Source organism: Nesoenas mayeri (assembly GCF_963082525.1).
Source record: "Nesoenas mayeri genome assembly, chromosome: 1".
Lineage (NCBI taxonomy): Eukaryota > Metazoa > Chordata > Aves > Columbiformes > Columbidae > Nesoenas > Nesoenas mayeri.
Genome location: NC_137541.1, coordinates 180,525,820 through 180,551,646, shown reverse-complemented (window position 1 = coordinate 180,551,646; position 25,827 = coordinate 180,525,820). Strand labels below are relative to the sequence as shown.

General features: G+C 38.0%; 1 protein-coding gene across 4 annotated transcripts in view; it reads right to left on the bottom strand.

The window, feature by feature from the left end:
- Positions 1–25,827, bottom strand: part of NAA16 (N-alpha-acetyltransferase 16, NatA auxiliary subunit) — a 63,026-nt gene that overhangs the window by 34,960 nt on the left and 2,239 nt on the right. The window contains exons 2-8 of one of the 4 annotated variants that reach the window (XM_080358422.1): positions 15,230–15,314; positions 14,475–14,507; positions 12,641–12,745; positions 9,248–9,405; positions 8,060–8,194; positions 1,802–1,955; positions 231–350 (exon numbers count right to left, since the gene is read on the bottom strand). In XM_080358422.1, coding sequence (XP_080214548.1) covers positions 231–350; positions 1,802–1,955; positions 8,060–8,194; positions 9,248–9,405; positions 12,641–12,745; positions 14,475–14,507; positions 15,230–15,314 — 790 coding nt within the window. The remainder of the gene's footprint in view (positions 1–230; positions 351–1,801; positions 1,956–8,059; positions 8,195–9,247; positions 9,406–12,640; positions 12,746–14,474; positions 14,508–15,229; positions 15,315–25,827) is intronic. The other 3 variants (XM_080358423.1, XM_080358421.1, XM_080358424.1) reach the window with 3 other exon arrangements.

The window sequence follows — 25,827 nt, the reverse complement described above, 5'->3', positions numbered from 1 at the left end:
ACCTTTAGCTCCAAGAAGAACAACTTGCTCTTGGTATTTTCATGCACGCAAGTTCTTCAGTGAATATTTTTTAAATGGATAAACACAACTATATAAAATTCAAGATCAGAAGGTATATAGCTTTCTGCCAAGTAAAACTACTTGATCTAGAACAGTAACATATCAAACAGGAGTTTTAAGTATATCCTATATCATATGTATTTTCAATGTATCTGTGTATCTTAACTTACTAGGTTGAAGGGCCTTCTCCAGGCTTTCATAATAATACCAGTTTTCTGCATTGCGCTCAATTAACTCTTTGTACACTTCACCAGCTTCTTTCAGTCTTCCCAACTTCAGTAACATCTCTCCTAAAAGCAACACAGTAAAGAACTATGAATTACATGAGAACATGCTGGTGACTTGAGCATAAAGTTTACAAGACTAAATACATAAAATTGAGCTTAATCATATGTAGATACTTAAAAAGGCCTATATAGCTCACAGTTTGGAGCATTCAGCACTTTTGAAAGCAAAGATTATTTGAATATCTGTATCTGAGTATTTTAAAAAAAGCTATTGGGTTTATAAAAGAAATAAGCAACTCTTCCTTGCAAGACTCCAACACATAACTATGTCACTTTCTATCAGACTGTTTACTTAATTACACCTGTATTTTTCATATCACCTAACATTTTTTTAAACAGTTAAATAACATTGGTTTACTACTAAGTAAATAACTTTACTATGTCTGGCTTGCATGGAATTCATTTTATTCACAGCAGCCCCTACAGTGCTGTGTTTTGGATTTGTAACTAAACACTGACAACACACCAATGTTTTCACTACTGCTCAGTAGTATTTGTAGAGCATCAAGGCTCTTTTTACACCCACTCTGCACCCAGCAAGCAGGTCAGGGTGGACAATAAGCTGGGAGCAGAGACAACCTGGACAGCTGACCCAAAGTGGCCAATGGAATATTTCATGCTATCTAGTGTGTCATGCCTAGTAATAAAAAGGAGCATTTGGGCAGGTGACCATTGCTTGGAGACCACCTGAGCACCAGTCTGATTGTGTGAGGTGGTGATTGCCTGTGCATCACTTGGGCATCTCTTTTTTCCTTTATTCCTCTTTCCTCTACTTTACCTATCTTTATCTCAACACATGAGTTTTCTTGCTTTTGCTCTTCCTATTCTTTCTTCTGTCCTGACAAGGGAGGCTGCAAGCGGTGAGCAAACAGCTGTTCTACCTGCTGGTCAAGGTCAACCCAATGCAACTATACAAACAAGGAGTAGCTGAAGAATACGTGCTATTACACAACTGCATACTCAGAACTCAATATTTCAAATCTACAAAACAACTGTGGGTTAGTTTTAATCAAAAAAGTCAACTTCAGTATTCACTTAGGCAGAGCAATACAAGGAAGTGCATTAGAATGCATAAGAAGGAAACAAGAATTTGATACTTCAGTCAAACAAAAAAAATCATGTTTTTACTATAAACACTATTCTTCATGAGATTAAAACTGGGTTACATTAGCTGTGATTTATGGAAAGCTACTCTGGTATGTACCAATACAACGATCTCTGAGATTTCCTCAGTTCCAGTGTCAACCCAAGTTAAACTACCTGCATCCACTATCCACTTTGGTAAGACAAGTTATTTGAGCACAAAATTTTAAGTCTGGTATTACCAGGTTCCCTATAGTGTTTCAAATCAATTAAAGAACTCACATGGGTTTTCTTTTACTGCTTTATCATATCTGAATGACAGCCAGTAGCAAGAGGTTAGAACAAAATTGGCTGAGAGAAGGATGACTTACCTTTGATTTCTTCTACTATTAATTTATCACATATTTGCTTTTCATATGTCTCTATATGTTCTAAAGACTCCTCAAACAGATCTGCCTCTCTCATCACTTGATTTTGATACAAAATCAGTTCACTATATTCATAATCTATTTTATTTGGAGGAATCTGAAGGGGGAAAAAAAGGCAATAGGTTATTTAACATTTACCTGTACTTCAAATGTTTGCAATATTACAGAACACAAGATTCAGGCTACAAAATATATCAGGTCTATTTATATACCCAAACATTCAAAATGGACAACTCCCATTATTCACAATCAAATTAGATTCATTCAGGATATCCTTTGTTAGAGAACAGTTTAAAACAATTCCTGTATTTCCCTGTTATCACTGTGGCGAGATAGTTAAAAACAGAAACCTTGCCTTCTCTTATAGAATAAAATTTGCAAACATCTTGGTAGCCTTTTTCTTCTGAAGGACTCATGTACTCCACAACAATTTTGATCCGAGTTCCACAGCAGATTGCTGGGATATCACAATACTTATTATCAGCATATCAAAAATACTGGATCAAACTATTTCCAAGACCAAAAACAACCCAAATACTGGCCACAGCTTGACAACTAGAGTTTTCCAGACCAGACACTTAGACTATTTCTTTCTAACCAAGTGTTCTCTGTATTACACTTCAAATCCCCAGAGAGTACAGTACACAAGCATGTAAAGAGTGTTTTTAAGCAACAGATAATTGTTTTGAGGTTTGCTGCCAGCTGCATACCCAGGACTTTGCCTATGGGCTGTAGTAAATCTAGTGGGTCATCCACCTTCCAGTGAAATATGAGCCAGTGAAAAAGGACAACATTCAAAAGCATTCTTTTCTAGGTTTAGAGTGTATTTAGGGAAAAGTCATGCCAGAGATATAATAAGTATTCCATACTGAATGCTCTTCACTACTATACACAGAAGCTACTTCAATTATGAGTAAATGGCAAGAATTTCAGAGACAAAATGCAGAAGTCTGCAGACAATGCCCAGCAGATCTATACAACACTTTACTAGGTGAAATATACTGTCTGAACAGAAATTGTAGGAAAGGTAGTTATAGTCAAACATGATTTTTTATTAATTAAAAATAGATAAGGAGCTAAGCTTGATAATTGTTAATGATTTTCTTTTCCATCACACTACATACTTTCTTCCTGAGCAAGCAGCACTTAGAAGTCACATTGGTCACCAAACCATTTACTATTACTTTTCTGCTTCCTGAGCAAAGCTTTTCCTCTATCTTCTTTGAAGAACCAAGTGATTTAATAAACAGAAATGAAATGCAAACAAACATACATTAAACTGGGTGAAATTAACATTCATATTAAAAGAATCTTCTCCTAAACCACTACTTCCAGCCCTTCCCTAAGCACAGATCAATTTTATGAGACTTAAAATATCTGTTCATACGCCCTTTGGATTTGTAGAGGCAGCTCTTTTAGCACTCTAAGTTTTTAGAAATATTTCCTTTTAGATAGAAATATTCTGAAAGAGAGCATAGCTAAGTAGAATATTGTAGAGACGTGTGGCAATGAACATCAGTTTCGCTGTTGAAGATAGTAATACTAAAAAAAACCACTTGAATGCTGTTAACATATTATAGTAAATGATGGCTAATGGAACAAGACGAGACCTTGCACAAAGAGTCAGCAGGTGGCATGAAATGCTACCCATTCCTTTAAGTATATTTCCTCTATCTACAGCTCCATTTCTGTTTCCACCTTGGCTCAATTTTTATCCATATTAAGCATTAGAAGTCACTAATAAAAGCATTGTTACCTTGAAAGCATCTTTAACTGCTTCACAGACTGACATATAGAACAGGATCTCAGCGTTTAAGTGTGTCTTCTTGCTTATCCTTACTGCAATAGCACTGAACTGAACCTGCAGAGCACCAATTTAGTTCTTTCTCCTTCTCTTCCCCCACAAAAAAATATCCTCCCCTCCAATACAACATATCTAAATTCCATAAGTAGCACAACTTCTTAGCGCATCATGAATTTGCTTTAGGTCTTCAAAACACTGACTACCCCTGAAGTCCTTAAATATTACATATAAAGACAAGAAACAGATATGCTAGCTGTCTTGTATCTCCACTGTCACTTGTATCCCCACTGCTTTGGCAGGACTAAAAGAAATTATGAAATGTCAAAAAAAACCACCCAAACAACCTCAAATGAACTCCCTCTTACACATAGGGCAAATCCACCAGAAAGATACTGCACTTATTGTCACTCCACTGAAAAAGCCATTTTTAGAAGTAGTTTTAAGAAAAACCTAGTTTTAGAGGTATTTTGAAATCTCAAGTTAATGATGATTTAAACATGCAATTCAGAGGGTAAACATAACCCCAGTACTTAACCTGAATAATCAGATTTAATAGAATATCTTATTCTTTATAAGCAAAAGTTTTCCCCCCCCACTATTTTTGCTGCACAATACACCTTCACTCCTCTCTCCCCCCAGAAGTTATGATTGTTGCACATGAGATGTCCAACTTTCTCTTGAACTCAGTTCTGCTATTTCACAATCAATTTCTTCCTCTCCTGGATCAAAAAAAGAAGCAATTTTACAACCGTAGATGCCCTAACATAACTGTCACTGAAAGAATGTGACAAGATGCAGCCAAAACATACCTAAGAGCAGACCCCCAAAACTACAGAGGTTTTCTGTTCATATCTGTAATTGTGGGCCTGATGCAGAAATTAGGAATAAAATAAAAATTAAAAATAAAAATTTTGTTCTGGAAAAGAAGAAAGGAAAAACGGGACATACAACAGTAAAACAAATTGCATTGTTGTTTTACACCTTCGTTCCCAAAATTTAAATTCTGAAGTGACTCAAATCATTTGAATTAACTTGGACAGCACAGGCCATTATATTTCCTGCAGTGATGTCTGCATTCAAAGTCATAACCTGTTTTTGACTGAAATATTGTGTATCTGGTTAGTTTATAGCTTTCAGATGACAGGCAATGTCGATCTGGATACACTAAGAGACAGAAAATTTACTATTTCCAATGATAACTTAGCTATTAAAATAAAACTGTCAGTGATAAGAAGTGATTTATCATTTGAATTTGTTGCTCAACTTCCTGCCACTACTTGTTCCTTTATTTTTCCTTACTAAGCAATCTACCCAGGGATCCTTCTTCCCAGTGATCCTTCTTCCCAAAACCACTATCTAAACTTTACCAGAATCACCTGTTCTTTTTCTGTTTACAGTAAACAAAGAGAATCTCTGCCTTTCACTAGACAGCATTTTCTCTAATCCTCTTACCTTTCCTTATTGTTCTTCTCAGTTTCAACTTTTTAAAAACAGGGTCATCAGTAAGTCTTGACCTCTCAGTAATGTGCTCTATACAGAAAACCACTGCTTCTCAGAAATACAGGTGTTTTTTTTGCTTTTCACCCACAAGTCTGTCCTGAGGCACAGTTTTACAATAAGCTAAGCCTGGATCAACAAAGGCAGCTCACTTTCCTCTATTATTTCCCTTCCTCCTTCCCTTCTCATCTCACAGCTGTTCAGTTCAGCCAATCAATCCTTCAAGAGAGTGATTATTTTTCTGTCACTTTGGCTTCCTGAACCAGCCCCTCCACAAGTCAACCAGTGCTGCACAAGGAAGCAGTGGGAGCACACAGGAAAAAGTCAGACCGCTAGTTCTGGCAACAGCTTGTAGCTAGAATAGCTCCATTATTTTGTAATACTGCATCTTCAGATACTCACCTACAGTCACTATTAATAAAATGGCAGTTCCTTGATATTTTTCTTAGTTTTACTGCTTGGTTTTTGGCTATATTAATTCCCATCTGAATGGACAGAGCTGCCTGAGTAATCCAAGTAAATTAATATGACAGCCCTACGTCACCATGACCTACCAATTATTGCAACAGCAGCATTTAAATAACACATTACATTCACTTTCTCATTCATTAACAATAATGGTAAACAGTATCAGGCCTAATACAAACTGCCATAAAACTCCTCAAAACCATCAGCTTGTTAAAGATTCCCATTCAGAAGTGATTTGGAAACCCTTCAGTCTTTCAACCATCCTTTTAAACCTTCAACAGCATCACCCTTTATCCCAGTCACATGCAATATCCTATCGAGCCAGTCACAAAAGTTCATCTATGGAGTTGGAGCACATACAAAGTACAGGACAGGAGGGGAAATTTAGGAAGCAAGCAACACATGTATCTCCTCAAAGAGCAACGGAGTGCCCTGAACTTAACTATTTTAAGTACAAGACTGTTAGATAACTAGAGACCGCACAAGCACTACATTGGGGGACTACTGTGGAAGAGCCCAAGTGTGGCAAAATCGAGTTGTGAGTTCACTTGGTCCCTTCTGACTCTTCTGGACCCAACACATTGATTCTTGCAGTGGGTGGGGCCCTACATGGGCCTGTACCCCTAAAGGAGCCAGCACAGCAGAGCACAAAACCCCCTCTGTTTGCAAGAGATGTGAAACTAATGCAGTCCCCCACATTTAGTGTTTTGGGGGAGAAAACACAACATAACCACTTAATTGTCTCTACCAACCCCCTCAAAAACAGGCTTGACAATATTTTCTATACACTCACGTTGTCCAATATTTGTAGCATATTTGTCCTTTAATGCTTAACCACCTTTTCCACCATTTGCCTGTGACTGATATTACACTAATCAACAGTTAAAAGCTCATTGTTCAAATACAAAGCGTTCTATTTATAGATATAGGCCAAATATTTTCAGTTTTACTGAAAAATGGCATCAGATCTTGAGATCATCTCAGGATTTCTGTGTTTCAGCCTGAGATCTAAGATTGTGATAACTTGCACAGCAGACTTCACTGATTTAATATGTTCATCTACAGCAGATGGTTTTAAGTCTGGCTTAGTCACTAGACTGCAGAATGACTGCCCTCACACAAGCATATTTACACACAATCTTTTTGAAAAGACAACAACATTAACAGCATCACCTCCACTCTCTCCAAGGGGCCAACACCACTGTCAAACCCTCTTAGTCCTTGAAAGAACCTCGATTTCTTACATTTCATTTGCAGTTTTTCCATTTATTATGTATTCACTCTAATTTGAACAGACATTTTGACAGTGAACTCAGATTTGGCTCTGCTGACTCATTTGAGAACCATGACCTTTTGGCTGTCACATGCTCCTAGAAGATGACCCAATTTTCATTTAACCTTATTGTTTTCAGGGTTTATTCAAGACTGAAGTTACAGCTCTTTTGAAGTATCAAGCTGTATATACCTGGCTTGCTACATCCGTTGTTTGACCACAATACGCAACCAAGACACAAACTCTGCTCCCTCCTAGCAATTACTGATTTCCTTTCTTACAGTTAGACCCATTCTGGATGTATAAGATGCAGTTATAAATGCAGGCTGTATAAATGCAGTTCCCAGAAAGAATGTGATATTCTTGTTTAAAAAAAAATAAATCACAATTTATAGGTCAGGTAATATCTTAGTATCTGCATGTGACACTTCCAGCACATCCCCCAAACTGAATCCATCTATAAACACGTTTTTTCTTTCCACGCTACAGAATAATGAACATACCCACTCTGTTCTGTTTACTCAGACTTCACAGTTCTGCATTACCAGTAACAGAACAAGGGAAAGGTCTGTCTCTCTTAAAGAGGTTATACTGATGTTAGCATTGTACTATTTGATTTATTCCAACAAGTTTCAGTAACAACAAATCTTAAAGAATTTTCAGCTATGCTTTCATGTTACTTTAACACCACGCACTGATTTTAAATGCACAGTGTACAGATGCATACAAAGGAATGAAAGTTTTTTTTTCATGTCCTTTGCAGAGATGTAATGACATCCAGGCTACAGCAGGATAGAGGGCAAACGAGCATATCCAACACTAAACAGTATTTTCTGAAGTTTTACCTCCTGTAAAGGGACAGGATCATAGGTTTTCTTAACTACAAACCTCACAAACATTAGGTTATTCAGTTTTGTACACCAGTCTACCATTATATCCTCAACCCTAACAGCATATTGCAAGGGGAAGAAAGTATTCCCATAATTTGCATCAGCTGCTAAGCTCCTGGAAATCTTTCTGCTCAAAGCAGAAAGCTCCATAAATAAGTTTCTTTTTAATTCTTACCTGATTCTTAATTATTCCCAATTACAAACAACTAACTCCACAGATTATGTCTCTTATACAGAAAGTGTTCTCTTTCCAGAACAGGAAGTCTTACCTGTTGGGTTTTCCTAAACTCTTCAAGTAGTTTTAAGGCCATATCATAATCTTTTAGTAAGTGGTACGCAATGGCATATCCAATCCAAGAAGCCCGTTGTGTGGGGCGCAGCTGAAGCAGCTGATATCTCGTCTCCTTCAGTAAAAGGAAAGCCATTTAAAAGTAACAGATACATTAAAAAAAGAGGTACAACACCTTTAGCATGATTTACCACCAGTACAGCAAAAATTTTAAAAGCCCTGGCAATTTTTTTGAATTCTAACAGCATGGGGAAAAGCAGCATGTTTCCATCTCATAAATCTTGATGGCTACACTCTAAATACAGGAATCATAGCCCAAAGTATAAAATCTTCGTTGGGACACAAAAGGTGTCACTTTCAAGACTACATCTTAACAGCCTAAACTATTTACGAGATCAGGCTTTGAAATCTGAGCGAAGGGTTTCCAATAGGAAGCATGAGCTCACTGCCACTTGGAAGAGCAGCCCCTGCTGGTCCTCATACTGCTGCAGTACTCTTAGAACCCATTCCTGCATCAAATCACAGCTATTTTCTTTTCTCCCATTAGCAAATTCAACATCCTCAGTAAAAGGGACCAACTACTGCCCAAGCCCACTATCTAGTCCTTTGCTTCATATGAAATAAAGAATGGAAAGGGAATAGGATCTGCCCCTTTCACAGTCAAATTGGATGAGCCATCTTGAAAGCACTAACTTCGTTTTTAGTCAAATTTTCATGTTTTATTTATAATAAATATCAGTATTGAAATTCAATAAATCAGCCATCATGGGGTAGGTTCATGACAGTTTTATTTCTCATGAAAAAATACCTTCCATACACACACCCAAAACACCATTTGCAGTACTTCGCAATAGCAAAGAACTCCTTCTTGCTCAACTTTAACTCTTATCCCCTTTATTTTCATTATTTCAGTGAGAAATGAGTTCAGAACTAGTGTTTTACAAGCAATCCACAAGCCAAATTGTACAGAATAACCATGCTTTTAGTTCTGTTCTTAACATTATGAGGCTCTGCTGCAATACATTTTCATGCTTTCCTAAGTAAGAGCTTAAAACACTTTTGAAACAAAGTAGAAGCAACAGAATTACTACCAATAAAAGACAATAATGAAACAGAATAACAAGAGAATGGTAACAGCAATAAATGGGAATTCAAAGAGAATACTTACTCTATATCCTTCTAAATCCCTCATTTGGATCTGCAACAAAGAGAGATCTCTCAAGATCTGTAGATTATCTTTATCTAGTTTGAGTGCATTCCGGTAACACTTGATGGCTTCATCATATTTCTTATCAGAACGTTGCAAAAGACCATACACATGCCAACCTAATGCAATGTTAAGGAAGATACAGCAACAATTCTCACAAAGTAACAGCAATGCACTTGTGTTACAGACCAAACAAATGAACACCTGCCTTGAAGAGCAGCACCCTTAAAGTTTGATTACTGCAGTCCGACTTTATTGACACATTTAAAAATATTAAATGCTTCCAAATAAGCAATAAAGTCTCATTTAACAATCTTCTGTTAAGTCACATTCACAACCCCTGCCAAACATTATTATGCAAACTAAATGATGCAAACTCCACAGGGCGCAAAAGAGTTATTCCTGAAGATGTACTGTTTAAAACACACTACGGTAATTACAGCAGGAGTTCTTACTCCTACAAGTGATTCATTTTAACAATGCAATTGGTGTACAAGTTTTACTTTTCCTTACTTGCCTGTAACCTCAGTCTCCAGATTTCACAGTAAGGGGTACACACAGACCTACACTTCATTCATTGACAAAAGGAAATCTTAGCACTCCTGTGCTTCAAAAGTCTATCACATTATCAGCATCTCAGATTTCCATCAGTCCTGTGTTATTTCAGTAGGCTTTTCTCTCACAAGCATCCTTTTTTATCCTGGCAAGATTCTGAATTCAAAGGAAGAAACCAACATGTCATAGCAAAGCATCACACTTTGTGTGTTCACTTCAGTCTCCAAAAATCATATTAAAAGAAATATTACCTGACATGATCTACTTTTTGCTGCTTCAGATTACTAGTAGCTCATTGCATCAACATCTTCCACAGCAGTAAAACTGCACTTATTTTCATTTTCAAATTACAAGGGGCTCAAAAGTTCCCTCAAGCTCTTCCATGTGCCCCTGAAGCAGCAAAACACAGCAAATCTTGATAAGAGGTACATGCATCCTTCACTGCTTTCAATTAAGATGGCACAAATAACTGACAGTGCTAATAACCAAAATATTTAAGAGGTTTTGCTCTACTGAATTGAAACAAGTGAGGTTCCCTCCAAAGATACAAACATTGCTAAACTTTACATCTGAAAAAGCTGAGAAAGCACATGAATTCAGTGTTAGCCTCATCAAATCAACTGAAGAAACAGAACTAAGTTTTTCTTACAAAGACTCACATCCTTGAAGTTCTAGACATGACAATATAAAGTAGGTTTGTAATTACTGAGAAGATGTAAGACTCCAGCCAAAAGAAAAGACTTGCTAGAACTAAGTCTGAAGGAAACTTCTAATCCTCAGGCAAGAGACCCTGTTCTGCATTTCTGCAGGAACACCAAATTAATTTCAGCCAGCTGAAGCACACAAAAACTCCACATGCATCTCTAAGACTGTGAAGAAAGCTGCTGTTTCTGCCATCATGATTTAAGACTGAGTGGGAAAGGGGGACAAAATTATTCTGGATACAGGCATGGCTGCCAGTCTAATACTGCTGCTGCTTTCTGTAAACCCTGCCCTGCCTATGTAAATATTCAGGACATGCATTAAAGGTAGCATCTTCACACACCTGCCTCAGAACTACTGATACTTTAGATTCTCACCTAGAGCAAGATAATTCAGTCCAAAAGAATTTATGTGCACTTTTAGCAGCATACTTAGACTAAGGTAATGCTTTGAGTAGTTTATCAGGCATCATTACCATTTCTGGATGCTATTGGTAATCTGGCTTAATCTTGCATAAATCATATTCTTCACCAAGCAATTAAGAAAAGCATAAACTCATTCAGAAATAAGGGTGTACAATATTCAAGACTAAGCATAGGAAATTTTAACAGCTGATACAAACCAATAAAGCAAATTGCCACCAATTTTTTATAGTACACAGCTCTTGACAGCCTTGCATGCATTCCTACAGCATCCCAAATATAACATGCCACACCTGAAACATTTATTCTTGAAATAAATGTAGCTCTCTGACCAGATCATTACTCAAGTTATAGCCCAAAATGAGCCAGAATTCATTTGTAGTTTAACCAGAAAATTTCTGGATTTCTAAACAATTTTACAACAGCTATTTTCCCCAAAAACCTCAATATGAAGAACCACAGAATTAAAGTGCCAGTCCTCCTAAAACAAGTCAGAATACTGATGCGACCAGCTATATTTTATGCACCCTGTAACAGGGGCTTTTTAAAAAGCTCAGATGACAGAACACACCAAAAACATCTTCGAATCGTACAACAAGGAAATAAGAACACAAACATACTCCACCTCCTCAAAACCAGCTACTGGAAGGAGGTGAATTCAGTGATTTCCACCTGCCTCTACTTTTAACACAAAGAACAGACATTAAAGTCATATAAAACAGGAAACAAACATTATTTTAGAGAGCCTCCCAAGCCTTGCTTAGGTGGCACTGAGAACCAACAGGCCTTCAGGCTTTCATCAGAACTTCATGGCTGGTCACAAGCCTTTGCAAAGGATGTAGGAGGATTAAAAAGCTCAGACTCAGATCTCAGTTTCTCATGAGCTAGAATAAATATATTATCCTAGTCTTGACTCCCTCAAGCTCTCTGAACATTTAATACAGGAATGGTGTAAACAGCCATCCCTTTGTCTTAACTAGATAGCCATCAGAAACTGTTTCCCACAACACTAAAGATTTTTTTTTTTTAATTTTAAAAACTTTAATATTTAATGGGAAATTACCCCTTAATATGCAACTCAAATGCATATAGAACAGGCATTCTGTGCAAAACTGAAGTAGCCTCCTACCTGTGGCTTAAATAGAAGACAGCTACTCCCAAAGCTCTTGGGTAGCTGTTAAGTATTTCACAGGTATAAACTTCTGGAAGACTAGTTTACAACAATGTAGTAATCATCAAGCCTGTAGACCTAAACCATTATCTAAAATTTAACGGCAAAACAGATTTTTTCAGAGCACTTCTAGATTGGATTTCTTACACATTTTTAAGGGAGAAGAAAACTTTAGAAAAGGCCAGATTTTACAAACCATACATGTTCTTTGCAGAAAATTTAAAAAACCCCACAGATGGTCTTTTTCTAATAAATAGATGTAAAAAGCATTTTTCTTAAACTCTGCAAAATTGTAGACAGGAAAATAAAATCTTATTTCAAGTATTTAATTAACAATTAATATTCACTGGATTAACAATCAATATTCTCACTGTATACACCCTAGACTTTTTATAAATACCACATTATGTATTTGAAAAGTATGTACTGATGCAAGAACAAGATCACACATGCAGAAGTGAGAACTCATAGCAAAAAGATCGGGTTTTGTATTACAAAGGATACAGACATGACTCTTCACGTCATTACGAAGTCCTTTACGAACAAATTCATATGCTTCTTCCTTCTTCCCTAAGCAGTTCAAGGTCAGTCCTTTCATCGCTAGCGTCTCTGTAAGAAATATCATATACTTATGTTTCTGACTTAACATATGCCAGTTTCACAGTACAGATACCCTTTGAAGTTGTTATACAGTGAAGTTCCCCATTAAATGATAAATTTAGATCAGGCTAGCAGCCTAGCACAGCTGAAGACTGTTACAAGGAGGAATTTCCTTTCTTGAAATTGGTCTTTAAAAGACCACTGCAGAGCACCACACAGATGTGAGGAACACAGACAATGCAAACTTTGTTAATTAAAAAAATACTTTTAACTGACTTTAAGGGAGTTAACAATAAGCTAAAGCAACTTCAGAGAGCTTCTCAATGGGTGTTAAAGTTCCAGATAGGCAGAGCAAGAAAAAAAAATCATTAGGTTGTGTCATACCATAACAGATCTCTGCCAAGAGTCAGCTCCACTGCAAAGCATTAGTTAAGAGAAGTGTATTTCCTGGTAAAGTATTTTGGGGGTAACAAGATATTATCAAAGTAGTAGCATTTTAATCAACACCCTGAGAGGCACAAGACTTTAAATAATATATCGGTATGATTATTGCTCCCTCTCCTCCCCCACTTTTCAAGAAACACTGTGGGAAACAAGTCGCATGTAAGGCACACACTATGCCCAAAAGCTGTTCCAGATTCATATTTGACTTTTTCTGCCAAGTAAAAGACCACTTAGTTTTGGCCCCTGTGAGAAGATCAGTCATTTTCATCACAGTACTCCAGTTTTTCTCCAATTGCTACATTTGCCCTAATATTAATGGCCATGGCCCATCAGCTCAAGGTCAGCTGTAACAGCAGCTTGAAGATTCATTGACAGGCCTGTTTAACACTGTTTCCTGTCAAAGTACACCTAAAGTGAATGATGACCCAAAACGAGCCAAGGATTTAGTTTTGTTTAAGTTGTCCTACATCCACACTGTAAGAAGAGAAAAAGTTATAATGATACCTTCCCAATAATATCAGGAAGCTTGAAAAAACACATCCTTACTGTGGGAAAGAGGACAAGCTACTCCTGCCTTCCCATACCAGGGAGACAACTGCCCAGCCACAGAAATCCATCTGTTTGCCACATTCTCACTACGTTTTTCAAACTTGTCTGTGAAGCTAAGTGTGGCAGCAGTGCAGCCTCCCATCAGATCATTTCATTGCCTTAGTTCTGCATCAGCTGTTCATTCCAGGCTTTGCTCCCAAGCTTCAAAGCCATCAGTGGCTCAGAGCCCAAGTAGTATGTGGACTGCCAAGGCAGCTGGCTGTCCTGGAAAAGTTAGAGAGGCAGCAAGAGCAGAAAAGACAGATGTATACCAAGATGTTAGAAAAACACAAGTGCTAGTAGAGACAAATGCATTAGGTTGGAGCCAGACAAGCCACTCTAGCTTTGAAGCAACAAGAAAATTGTACTTTTATTTCCAGGGAAGTAATGAAGACAAAGAAACAGTAGACACTAATGAAAGCACGAAAGGGATTATTTGAACATTTTGGCAATATTTGACAGTGTCCAACAGGAAGATAATTTTACTGACACAGTACATATGCACTCAGTGTTACCCTGTTTTCGCAAAAATAAGACCTATCCCAAAAATAAGCCCTAGCATGATTTTTCAGGATGCTTGAACTACAAGCCCCACTCCAAAAATAAGCCCTAGTTACGGTTCATTAAAGAAGTCTATTTAAATAGTGTCCAGGCAGCCATACATGTAAAAAAGCACGCATCTTTTGGAGCAAAAATTAATACTCACCTTGTCTTATTTCCAGGGAGACATGGTAGGTTGCTTCAACAGTAAACAAATAAAAATTTCACTGTATCAGAAGGGAAGATTGACTGAACCATGCAACAGAAACCCTCTAATACAGTCAGACTGGAGTATCTTATTGAGGATTAAGTTCTGATAGATGTAAACAGAAGCAACATTTTGCTGTCTCATTTTCTGCAATATTTATCAGAACAGGATCTCCAGATTCTGTCTTTAGCTGTAAATCTTAGCAGAAACAGTATGCCACTTAACTTTGCTCCTTATAAGCAGCAACTTGGTATGCAGTACAGAAAATTAAGAGCATGAATTTGACAAAAAACAAGACTTAATTCACTGGTAGAATATCTTAAAGTAATATTCAAAAAAGGCTGGGCTCGCTGTTCAATAGGAATACAAGAAACCCCCACACTAGCATTCTGACCTAGAAACCTAGAAAGGCAAGTTACTTGGAAGCTTCACTGAAATATGCTTCCACCATATATTTTGATCTTCATCATCCCACTGCACAGGGGTGTTTGACTGAACTAGGGTGGAAACTTGATATGAATGTACAAAGACTGAAAATGTGGAGTAATTATTCAGTCATAAGGACAGAACCATACTCAGCAACAGGCTCCTTCCCATCTCAAAGGTGTGGAATAGACAGATTATACATTTAAACTCGTAAGAGCGGAGGGGGCAGGGCAGGAGGGAGGCAGGTGGAGCGGAAAAGGAGAAAAAAATCTTGAGTCTACACTTACCTCCATGTTCAGCAAATTTCGGGTTAGAAAGGATCATCTTGCAGAACTTGAGTCCATTTTTGTACTGTTTTTGTTCGTAACATTTCTGGAAAAAAGGTGGAATACAATTACTGAAATGCATTTAAAAGCAGAGTACCTTCACAAACTATTACAAATGCACTAGTTCTTTCCATAAGGTACTGTAATCAGATCACTAACAAGCTCTGGTTGAATATGACTATTCATATTACATCGCAGTTTTTAATCATTCAGAACAGTGTCTGCCTCCATTTACGTGCAGCTCATGCTCTACCTTATGGTCTCATTTTATAAAAGTTCATAATTCCTTTTCAACAGAAACAGGAAGGGCAAGTAAGAATATCTCCTTCGGCTCAGAAATTCTTGAAATAGAGAGCCAAGTTCAAAATCTTGACTCAACAGAACTTTTGAGAAGAGTTATTCTTAAAGAGTCCAGACCAGGGGTGTCAAACTCCTTTATTACATTTACAGAGTCCTAAAACTACATTCAGCCCTTTGAAGGCAACTGTGAGGCTGATGTGGCCCCCGGTGAAAATTAGTCTGACACTCCTGGTCTAGACACTCCTTTCAACATGCCATTTCCCTGGACTAGTGACCTCCCAGAGCAAGAAATCTCAGACAGATCTTTCCTTGCTACCAACGTAGACTTTCAGGAGGAAGAGAGAAACCATGAACCAGGACAGACATACTGAAACCTCAAAAATCTACATTTAGCTATCCAACAAGAAAGAATTTACCTGGATATTAAAGAGAAAATCTAATTTCTAGCTGGAATAGTACAGCTAAGGGCTATTTTTAGATTTAAGATACCATTTACCTATTCACTATGTTAACTGGTAAACAGCAGTGTTCAACTGTGGGAACAAGGAAAATCAAAACCATGTAAATCTGGGTCCCTTTTCTTCTTTTGAAAGGTATTACCTGATGTCAATAAGTCAGTAAGGCCTTAGTAATTTAAATCGATTACTGATAGCTACAGTTAATCGCTTGAAAACAAATTTACTTAAGCCAGTTAAAGGCATGCTTGTATCAGTAAGCATGAACATGATTTAAGATCATTTAAGCTTCTTAACTTGAAGGAGAAAAAAAAAAAAAGACAAACAAACAACACCAGGCTTAACTTGGCACCATTTTTAGTTAATAAAGTGTATTGTCCTGCTGTAATTTACACAGCTATTCTGGAGAGAAACTGTTATTTCAGTTATGTGCTTGAGTACTTTAACTGGCTCTCATAGATCACTCCCACTCCATCAGTCTTCCAGGACAGAGATAAAAAAAATCTATGTTAAATTAATGCAGAACATAGTGACTCCTTTGCAGTCATAACACATCATCGCATCATTTCCCAGGGTCCAAGCAACACAGACACACACCCATGCTCATTTATGGGTAAGGTGCCAAATCAAGGGTCCTCCTCCTCCAGCCTGTGGGAAAGGGCTTAACTGCAAATAACTTTGAAGTCTTTGTTGCCTGAAACTCTAGAAACTTGCAGTTAACAGTTATTAAATGGAAACTAAATCACAGAACTATTTAGGTCAGCAAGAACTTTCAGTGGTCACCTAAATCACCACTCAAAACAAAGGATGGCTAACCTTGGTATTAGATCAGGTTGCTCTGCCTGGCTGACTTCTGGCAGGATGGCCAGAGAGTTCCCATTAGAGGCAAATAGTTACACTATGGCCATTAACATTCAAACAACAGCAACAAAAATGTTTTGGGGATTTTAAACTGAGAACTAGTTTCCACATCTGTATCTGAAATAACCCAGGCTGCAGCAAAACTTGGAGTCCCCTCTGGGGAAAATGTGCTTTGTATCATTTTGTATCATAAGAAAATACCAACAATGCTCCAAGTACTCTTTCAGGCATACCTGAATAAATGTAGAAAGCGTAACAGAATATTAAACATTCATCCACGATTTTACAACTCTTGCAATGTTAGTGAAACTCCAAATATGCAATGCTTAACCATAGAAGCTACTGGAGTCAAGTGTGCACTTAAAACAGATTAACTACTTGAGGAAATCATATATTACCCTTGTTTTGACATTTTTTTATCCTATAAAGGTCAGTCTGAGACCTAGAAGAAGAACTGAACTTAATTATAGAAAAATTTGGGATTTTTGGAGGACAAACAAGACCACACTTTACAAAGGCTAACAGACGGATAGAAGAGAGAAATTAATGCTCTCCACTGAGAGAACAACACAAGTTCAACATTCACAGTTGCTTGTCTTGCTGATAGACAACCCAAATACTTGTCAGGAAACAAGTTCACTCAAAGCCAGACAAACCACAGCATTTCTTGCCCAACTGCTAGCTAATAGACCACGGGTGTCAAACGTATTTTCACCAGGGGCCACATCAGCCTCATGGTTGCCTTCAAAAGGCTGAATGCAATTTTAGAACTGTATAAATCTAATTACATGTACATCTATACAGTCCTAAAATTACATTCAACCCTTTGAAGGCAACTGCGAGGCTGATGTGGCTCCCTGGTGAAAATTAGTTTGACATCCCCAGAACAGACTGGAGGGGCTGACTACAGAAACATAAATCACTATGAAACGCAACTTCATGCAATTCTACCGCTTACGGGAGAAGCCTTGCTAGTTAGTCAAAAGGTGACTTCCCAGTCCCACTCCCTCCAAATAACATTTACACACAGGCATTTGTAACTAAGTTATTTATTTATACCAATACAAAAGAAAGGACTTTGCTCAGCAATACAAGTAATTAAACTCTCAATCAACAAATATACATACACTGAAAGGCTTACGGATTCAATTACATGGACAAGCCCGGGGCTTCAAAGCATCCCAACTTTGTGAATGGACTGCTTTTAAACTTCTGTCCAAAATCTGTGAACGGCCACACCATGCTCCACCTGTATCTTGTTTACAAGAGACCAGTGTTTGATGCCATATGATACCACCTCATTTTGTAGGGCAGATGGGAATTTCATAGTTGAGAAGCCTGATGTCTCTATATGTACTCTCAAGTTTTGTACTAAACAAGACTAATATAGCAAAATGCATTCATTAGCATCTTTCCTACTGCATTAAGTCTTTGGTATACTAAAATCTCAAGCTAACACACTTTAAAGAAACCAAACATTAAACAAAACAGCCTAATCTGTTGTGCTTGATGTGAGGCTCCCCATCACCCTTTCATGGCAATAATTTCCTGCTAAAACTAAAGTCAAATCATGAATGTTTACACGCTCAAATCCTCAAAGGGAGACTTTCACAAGGCCATAGTGTTATCCAGAACTTCTGCTACCAGATGTTCCTGGAAGGATGTTACCTCCTCTGGCAAACATCTCAGCCCGGTTTATTCCTTTTTTCAAAACAAGCTCAAAAATATAATCTGCTTGTAGACTTTGGCATACAACTAAGCTAGACATCATTTTATTCACTTTCAGGTAAGCATCCAGTGCCTCTACACAGAGGTCAAATAGGTGCAGCATCTCAGAAGTAACTAAAACCGTAAAGGTAAAAAAGTACTAGTAACAAGGATACAACAACAACGACCAAGAGAAGACTAAATCTATGTTACAGTGCTTTGCTGCTTCTACTTAAGGAATTGCCCTTCACAAATTCTGATTTCTTTTTTGTATCCTCCCATCTCTTTTTTTTTTTTCCGAGACAAAACCCCCTTCCACTATTAAATATCAACAAAATCAGGGATCTGAATGGCCCACTGATGTTATTGATAAAGCAGAAGGACTTCATTATCACTACTCAACCCATATGCCATAGATATAAAAATTATGTTTAACTGTTTGCAACATCAGGTTAGTAAAAAGATGTTTTTACAGAATACACCTCCCTAGACAAAGCACTGCCACTTAAAAAAAAAGATCTTGTATTGAGAGAACAGCTACACTTTTCACACACTGAAGATTGAGTTTAATATACAGATCAGCAATTTTATAGCTGAAGAATATCTCATTATGACCTCCTAACATTTTCATTCATTACTGTGAAGCCATCTAACAACAACAAGATCTCAACTGGCTACTCAGTGAGAGACTGCAGTTACAGCAACCAACTCTCCCTAGTGCCTCTGAATGTACTCAAGCAACATATTATTTTATATACCATTTTCACATGAAGGCTGAAAAAATGCATTATCGCATTTGAAGAATGATGACAGGTATCACATCAAACAGCAGTGTTAAGCACAGCAACCAGGCTTCCTTGATCAACTTAAATGTTTTAATAGTTTTAAGTTGTTTAAGATAGTCGGTGGCTGTAACAGAGCTGTAGTGAAGAAGTTCAATCCAAATGAGACACATTGAGCAGTCTCATGGTGAACACATGTAAAGGAGGCTTATAAGAAAGATAGGGACTAACTTTCTAGGAGAGTCTGTTGCAATAGGACAAGGGTCATGGTTTTAAATTAAGATGGGAAATAAAGACTAGATGTAATGAAGATATTTTTTTTTTTGCAATGAGGGTGGTCAAACACTGGCCCAGGTTGCTCTGGGAGGTGGTGGATGCCCCATCCCTGGAGATATTCCAGGCCAGGCTGGACAGGGCTCCGAGCAACCTGATCTAGTTGAAGATGTCCCTGCTTATTGCAGGGGGGTGGGACCAGATGACTTTTGAAGGTCACTTCCAACTCAAACGATTCTATGTGCAATTTCCTTTAATAACAATATCGCAATTTGGAAGTTGTTTTTTATGTCTCTTGACGGGAACTTGCCAAACACTACATCCAAACCACTGCCATCAATTTAAAGTTACTCTCAGATCCTACCTGTGCAGCCCATGTTCTGTTAATACAGGTCTGTACATGAACAAGCTGCTTAAGAACATCATTTAAGTTTATTAGTCTTCCTTGCTACTACACTTCCACATAATCCAACTTGTGGATCTCTCAGCACTCGACAAGAGATTCAACATTCTTCTTGCCAGGTAGCGTCTTCTGTCTTGTTGCCAAGATTTGGGTGCAAAATCTTGGGATTTTTGACAAAACTTAGGATTCATTTAAACAGCATATTAGTCTTACGTTCTCAATGCTTACTTTTTTTTTTTTAAACTGTGTGCCTGCTGTGTAACACCGATGGAGGGTCTGGCTAAGGAAGAAACCCAAGAGCTAACTGTGGAACATCAGAGCCTAGAGAAAAGCCAAGGTCTACACAGCAAGCCCTATGGAATGAACACTTAAAGTCAGTTGTGCTAGAAACCTGTTCAAGCCACAACAGTGACCAAGTTCAGTAAGAAAAACCCCTCAAAATTATCACTGACTATGATTCTGATCAGCAACATTTCCTGGGAGCTGAAAAGTATTTAGGGGCTGTTCAAATTACTAATACATATTTCTGACCAAAACCAGGCACAATCAATACAGGAACATCAGCATACTGTCAGTAATCTTAATTAGCATTTAACACTTTGACCTTTTAAAAAGCCTTCCTTGTTTTATTGCACATCTATAAAACAACGTCCTCTGCATCTAACAACCTATGTTTCTCACATCAGTTGATTAAATCAGTTCTCCAAGTACATTAGTCAGATTTTAGGCAGAAGTTGGTATACACTGTTCCTGTGCTAACAAATAATAATTACAAAATTATTCACTCATTTTATAGCAAGGTCTGAGACCATCTTGTTTGAATGATATAGGATTAAGTTCCAAAATAGTGCAGCATCTGTGTTGGACATGCTCCTTGCAGCATTAAATATTTAGATACTTTGCAATAGTGATACATGAAAAGAAAGCATCATGATATTATTAAATTTCAGAGACAGGTGAGGGACCCCTGCATGACGTTCCTCAAACTGCAATCCTCTCTCCGCACTGAGTTCGGTTCACTGGTGTTTGAGAGAATGAAAAAATGTAGGGGCTTCAGCTTATGGAGGCCAAGGAAAAAGTTCATTACTACTTTCCCACTCTCACAGCATCTTGGATTTCTAGCCCAAGGACAACCCTTCCTGAGTATAAACATGTCCTTCTAGCCTTTCCCCAAGCCCTACTGGTATTTTGTAACATGCATGGCCACACCTACACTCTGCTGGTAAGAGTAACCTCATCAGTTGAAATTCAAAGAGGAAACAACCTAGCTCCAACAGCCCTGCTTGCTTCAGTGTCAAAATGGACAGGTCACATACTTCTCCAAACCCAGGGACTTGGCAATACTTAACAGTGGTGAGTCAGATCACAGATGGTCAAATCTACAGAATACACAAAACATATTTTCACCTGCATTCTGTACAATAACAATCATAATCACTGCTGTTTGCATTCTATATTACTGGTAGAATAAAACTGATAATGTATTTATTATCGGAAAGAACACTTGTGACAAGAATGTTGTGTCACCATTTGTTGTCAGAGACATCTAGAACAACCCTATAAACTACGCCTCCTTTAAAGGAGGCAGCTCATAATTTAAAACAAGCTTTTTAGTAGACACCTAATCTAATTCCACGCTGTGCACACACACTCACAATACAACTTAATCCTTAAAACATCCTTTGCTTCAAAAGGGCAGAAACAAGAGAACATGCAGTAGAAAAAGCTCTTGCTTCCAAGCACTTTGCACCTGTAACTTCCTCACTATTTGATTTAGTAGAGTTCTCTACTGTTTATGAGCATGTGTTTGCTTCTGCAAAGCAAAAACCATAACAGCAACACCAAAAATTAAACTACTCATAGTCCCATCATACATTTTCAACTAGTTTTTAATCTGCACTTTGTGTAGAAGTACTGAAGAGACCAATCTGCCACATCTCCTGGGATGAAACCGCAATTTGCCCAGCAAGAACTCAGACTGAGCAGGTGCTCCACAAGCTGGTGGAACTGCATCTGTGAGCAGTTAAGCAGATTAAACTATCAACATCAGCACTGTTTTGTGAGACCTCATACACACGTCTAAATTTCAGACTTTAAAAAAAGAGTTATGCTTTTATTTAGACATCTTAAAGCAAGTTCAAGGCAATTAGCAATGCAAGCCTTGAATGCTAACTTCATCTCAACATCCCATAAAAGATTTCAGTGATTCAGACAAACAAGTTGCATGAATCACAACAGATCAGGCCAGAGAGATGAGACCCATTTGGTAAACAGGCCACCAGAGGTAAGAGACAAGTGTTAGATGCATAGCAAGAGGCCTATGAATAAGACAAGCATTATCACAGTTCTCACTAGAATGTTCTCAGCCTCCAGTTATTTGCACCTCACCAGTCCTCTGAGCCAAAGGGTCTATCTTCACACACACAAAAGAGTAAATGCCTTCTCCCCACACAGACCTCAAAATGCCAGCTACTACATCTTCCAGCAAAGCACTCTACAATATAACTACCTTTTTTTTAAGAACTTTTTGTTTGGAGTCTGCTACTTTGCAAATACCATTTCTACCAAAAGGAAAACTAGGCTTGATAGCTTGAAAATGGGCAAGTCTGTGCTTCACCAAGAGCATTCATGAATTCAGATTCTTCTGTTAAGTTCTTTCACCTTCAAGAAGGTAATTTCATACTTGCATCCTTCTTCTGCAGAGGCTCAGAGGCAGCACCAGGGGAAACTTCAATACATGCAGCATTGCAAATGTAGGCTTGAAGGGTACTTTAGCAGTGGTGTAACAGCATTTTACTTTTCCCAGGATTCACCAGCTTTCAACTACTGTACAAGGAAATGTTTTTAACAGAACCTAAAAAGAATACCTAAAAAAAAAAATCTGTAATCTGAGGTGCAACTAAGCTTACAGCCCATACTAGGCATACATTAAATTAGGATTTACAAGTGTAACATTCATCTGTAGATGAATGAACTGTAGATGAATGAAACAACTTTACTTGCTAAGCCTTCACTTACTCCAGACACATGAAGTACTTCTGCATGTTTTCAGGTGGCCTTCACTTCTTGTGCCATAAGCAGTTTTGCACAACTGCACTCCTCTTGCTTGTCATTGCTTGTTCTGGTCAATATAACCATAGGCAACTAAGAAAAAGTTCCAGTGCAAAACGCAATGGGACCTAACTCTGAAAAGCTGTAATTTATTCATACAGGAACTTTCCTTAAAAATCCAGTGTGAATAAACAACAAACATCATTCCATGGAAGCCTGCTTTATGAGCCTTCCACAATGACATTTACAAACTCCTGTTGAAAAATGAAAACAGGAATATTTATTTGGAATACACTCTTCTCCAAATCAAACTCCCTCAAATTACTACAACAGTGAAGCCTGATTTTCCACTTCCTTACCAAATCTTACCACTAGTCTATTATCTATCCACCACAATTCTGTCATTTTAGTGGTCTGCAGCTGGCCAGGCACACTCACCATCAAGTCAGTATCAAGGAAAACAGTCTACACTTTTTCTATGCTGCCCCCGCCTTAGCAGCACAAGTAACAACCACACCACAAATCAGTCTTATTTGTTAGATAAGAAAATTTCTCCTGACAGGTCCATACTCTTATCTTTAAAGGATGGGATCTGTAACAGACTTCAAACATCCACTACTCCAGTAGTGGATGACAATGGCTACCTCAGCTGTGTTATTCATCTCATTTGGGAGGCAATGATTAATTTAAAAGTTTGGTAACACCCTCACACCATTACTAGGTGACTATTTGTGTGCTTATACTCCATAAGTTTATCATGAAATAAAAAAAACTTCTAGAATGTTATGAATAAGAATTCAATAACTCCTACAAACCCTTGCATATTTATTTTTCGTCAAAGAAGAAATCTCTTAAGATTATTGTAGAAGTCAGGGAACAAAAAGGACACTACAGAGAACACGAGCAGCTCATCAGAGATACAGCACTTCAGATCATTTCTAAGATCTCCTCACCCAAAAAAGTGGAAGACACACACTTGAATAAACTTAACAGCAACAAGTCACTGCTACAAAGGAATATAATTGCAGATTTTTTGTGTTTAGTTACTTGAAGTAAAACAAATGGCTAAACTTGTATCAGTAAGGAGTAATGCCTTGTATGTGAAGAGGTACTAGGACACAGCTCCCTCATAACAGGATGAAATATTCACAGGCTAGGTCTTCCTCAAGGGAAACACATTTGCAAGTAAGGCAGCAAGCCTTATTTTATGCAACAACATGTGGAATTCACTAAGAAATAAAAAGGTAATTTCTTTACTGGCATGATAGTATCCACAGCTATATTAGGCATGAAATAAACAACAGACAATACCTTACACTGCCTGATATTGGGCAGACACCAACAGTTATCACAAGACACTAAGCATTTCTTAAAAACAACAACAATTTGGCAAGTAAGCCATGAAAGTATGACAACCACCCCAAGGCTTTCCTCTAAAGAACTCATAAGCACTACTACTGCATCCAGACAGTGCTGACTTGATTCTGTAAAGCCAAAGCTTAAACCTAGTTTTAAAATGAGAGGTAGTTTATAATCTGGGTTCCAGGGGGGGGGGGGAGGGGGTAGGCTACTAACTGAAACATACTCTGAAGGCAAGCTTATAACTGTTTTAAATGCACAAAATAAAAGAACTGCATAAGCTCACTAGAAGTAAACACCAAATGCACATTACCAAACTTCAATGCTAATGACAAACATTTCGAAGTTACCAGGCATACATGTTTATTTTGGATTGCCTCTGCCCTAGTAACTTAAAGCCAGAAGTTGAGGACTCATTTTAAGTGACAAACACACCAGCAGTCCTGTATTAATTCTTCATTATGGATGCCTTTCTCTCTTCCAATGTAGAGGGAACCAGGAACCTTTCACGTGCTTCCTCCATGCCCACTGCAAGGCTGAGAAATGAAAGCAGCAGAGCTGGAGGCTGCTCAGCCCATCCCTCCCGAGCACCATGCCAGCTCCCAGGAGAAGAGCACCCCACCCCACTGAGAAAAAGCCCCTATAGAAGAGTAGAAGCAAGGCTTAAGAAACAAAACAAACCTGGAAGTCAGGACAGCAAAGTGACCTCCAGCACTACCTTACAGCAGCACCGAGAAACCAGAACTATTATCTGTGTGGCAACGGCTATTAGCTCCCTAATCACATCACAGCTAGTTTTAAGTCAGCTTGTTCAAGCACTGCCAAGCACGCAGGCAGACAAATTGATGTGGCTTAAAGACTATTTACTCGGCTTCTTGAGCAGACTTCACAGCTTACTCTGAACTCCGTGGGGCCATACAAGCTTCTTGGGCAGCTCTGTGAGCTTGGTTTGCTGTTATGTGGGCATCTTGTTCAGAATGTTGATAACTTGTTTCACATGTTACATACACACACCAAGACACTGACTCCTAAGTCATTCCCATGATCTCCAAATGAGCTTCTCATTTCATAACTGCTAATTCTCCGCAGAGTGTTTGCAAGAATACTTAGTCTTAATATATCAGTACAGTATCCTCACATCTGTTCCAAGTGATTAAATCACTACATGCTTGTAAGGTCTTACTATATACCCTCCCACATAATCCCCTCCCCAATTTTTAAAATGCCTATATCATCCCTAGTAATTTCAAATACTCCGGCAGTGCCAAAGTAGGCAAAAACTGCTTCCATTAACAAGCCTTTAGCAGTGCAAGCTAAACTACTACACTAAAATACTCTGAAACATGTCAAGGAACCCCAGGGTTCAAT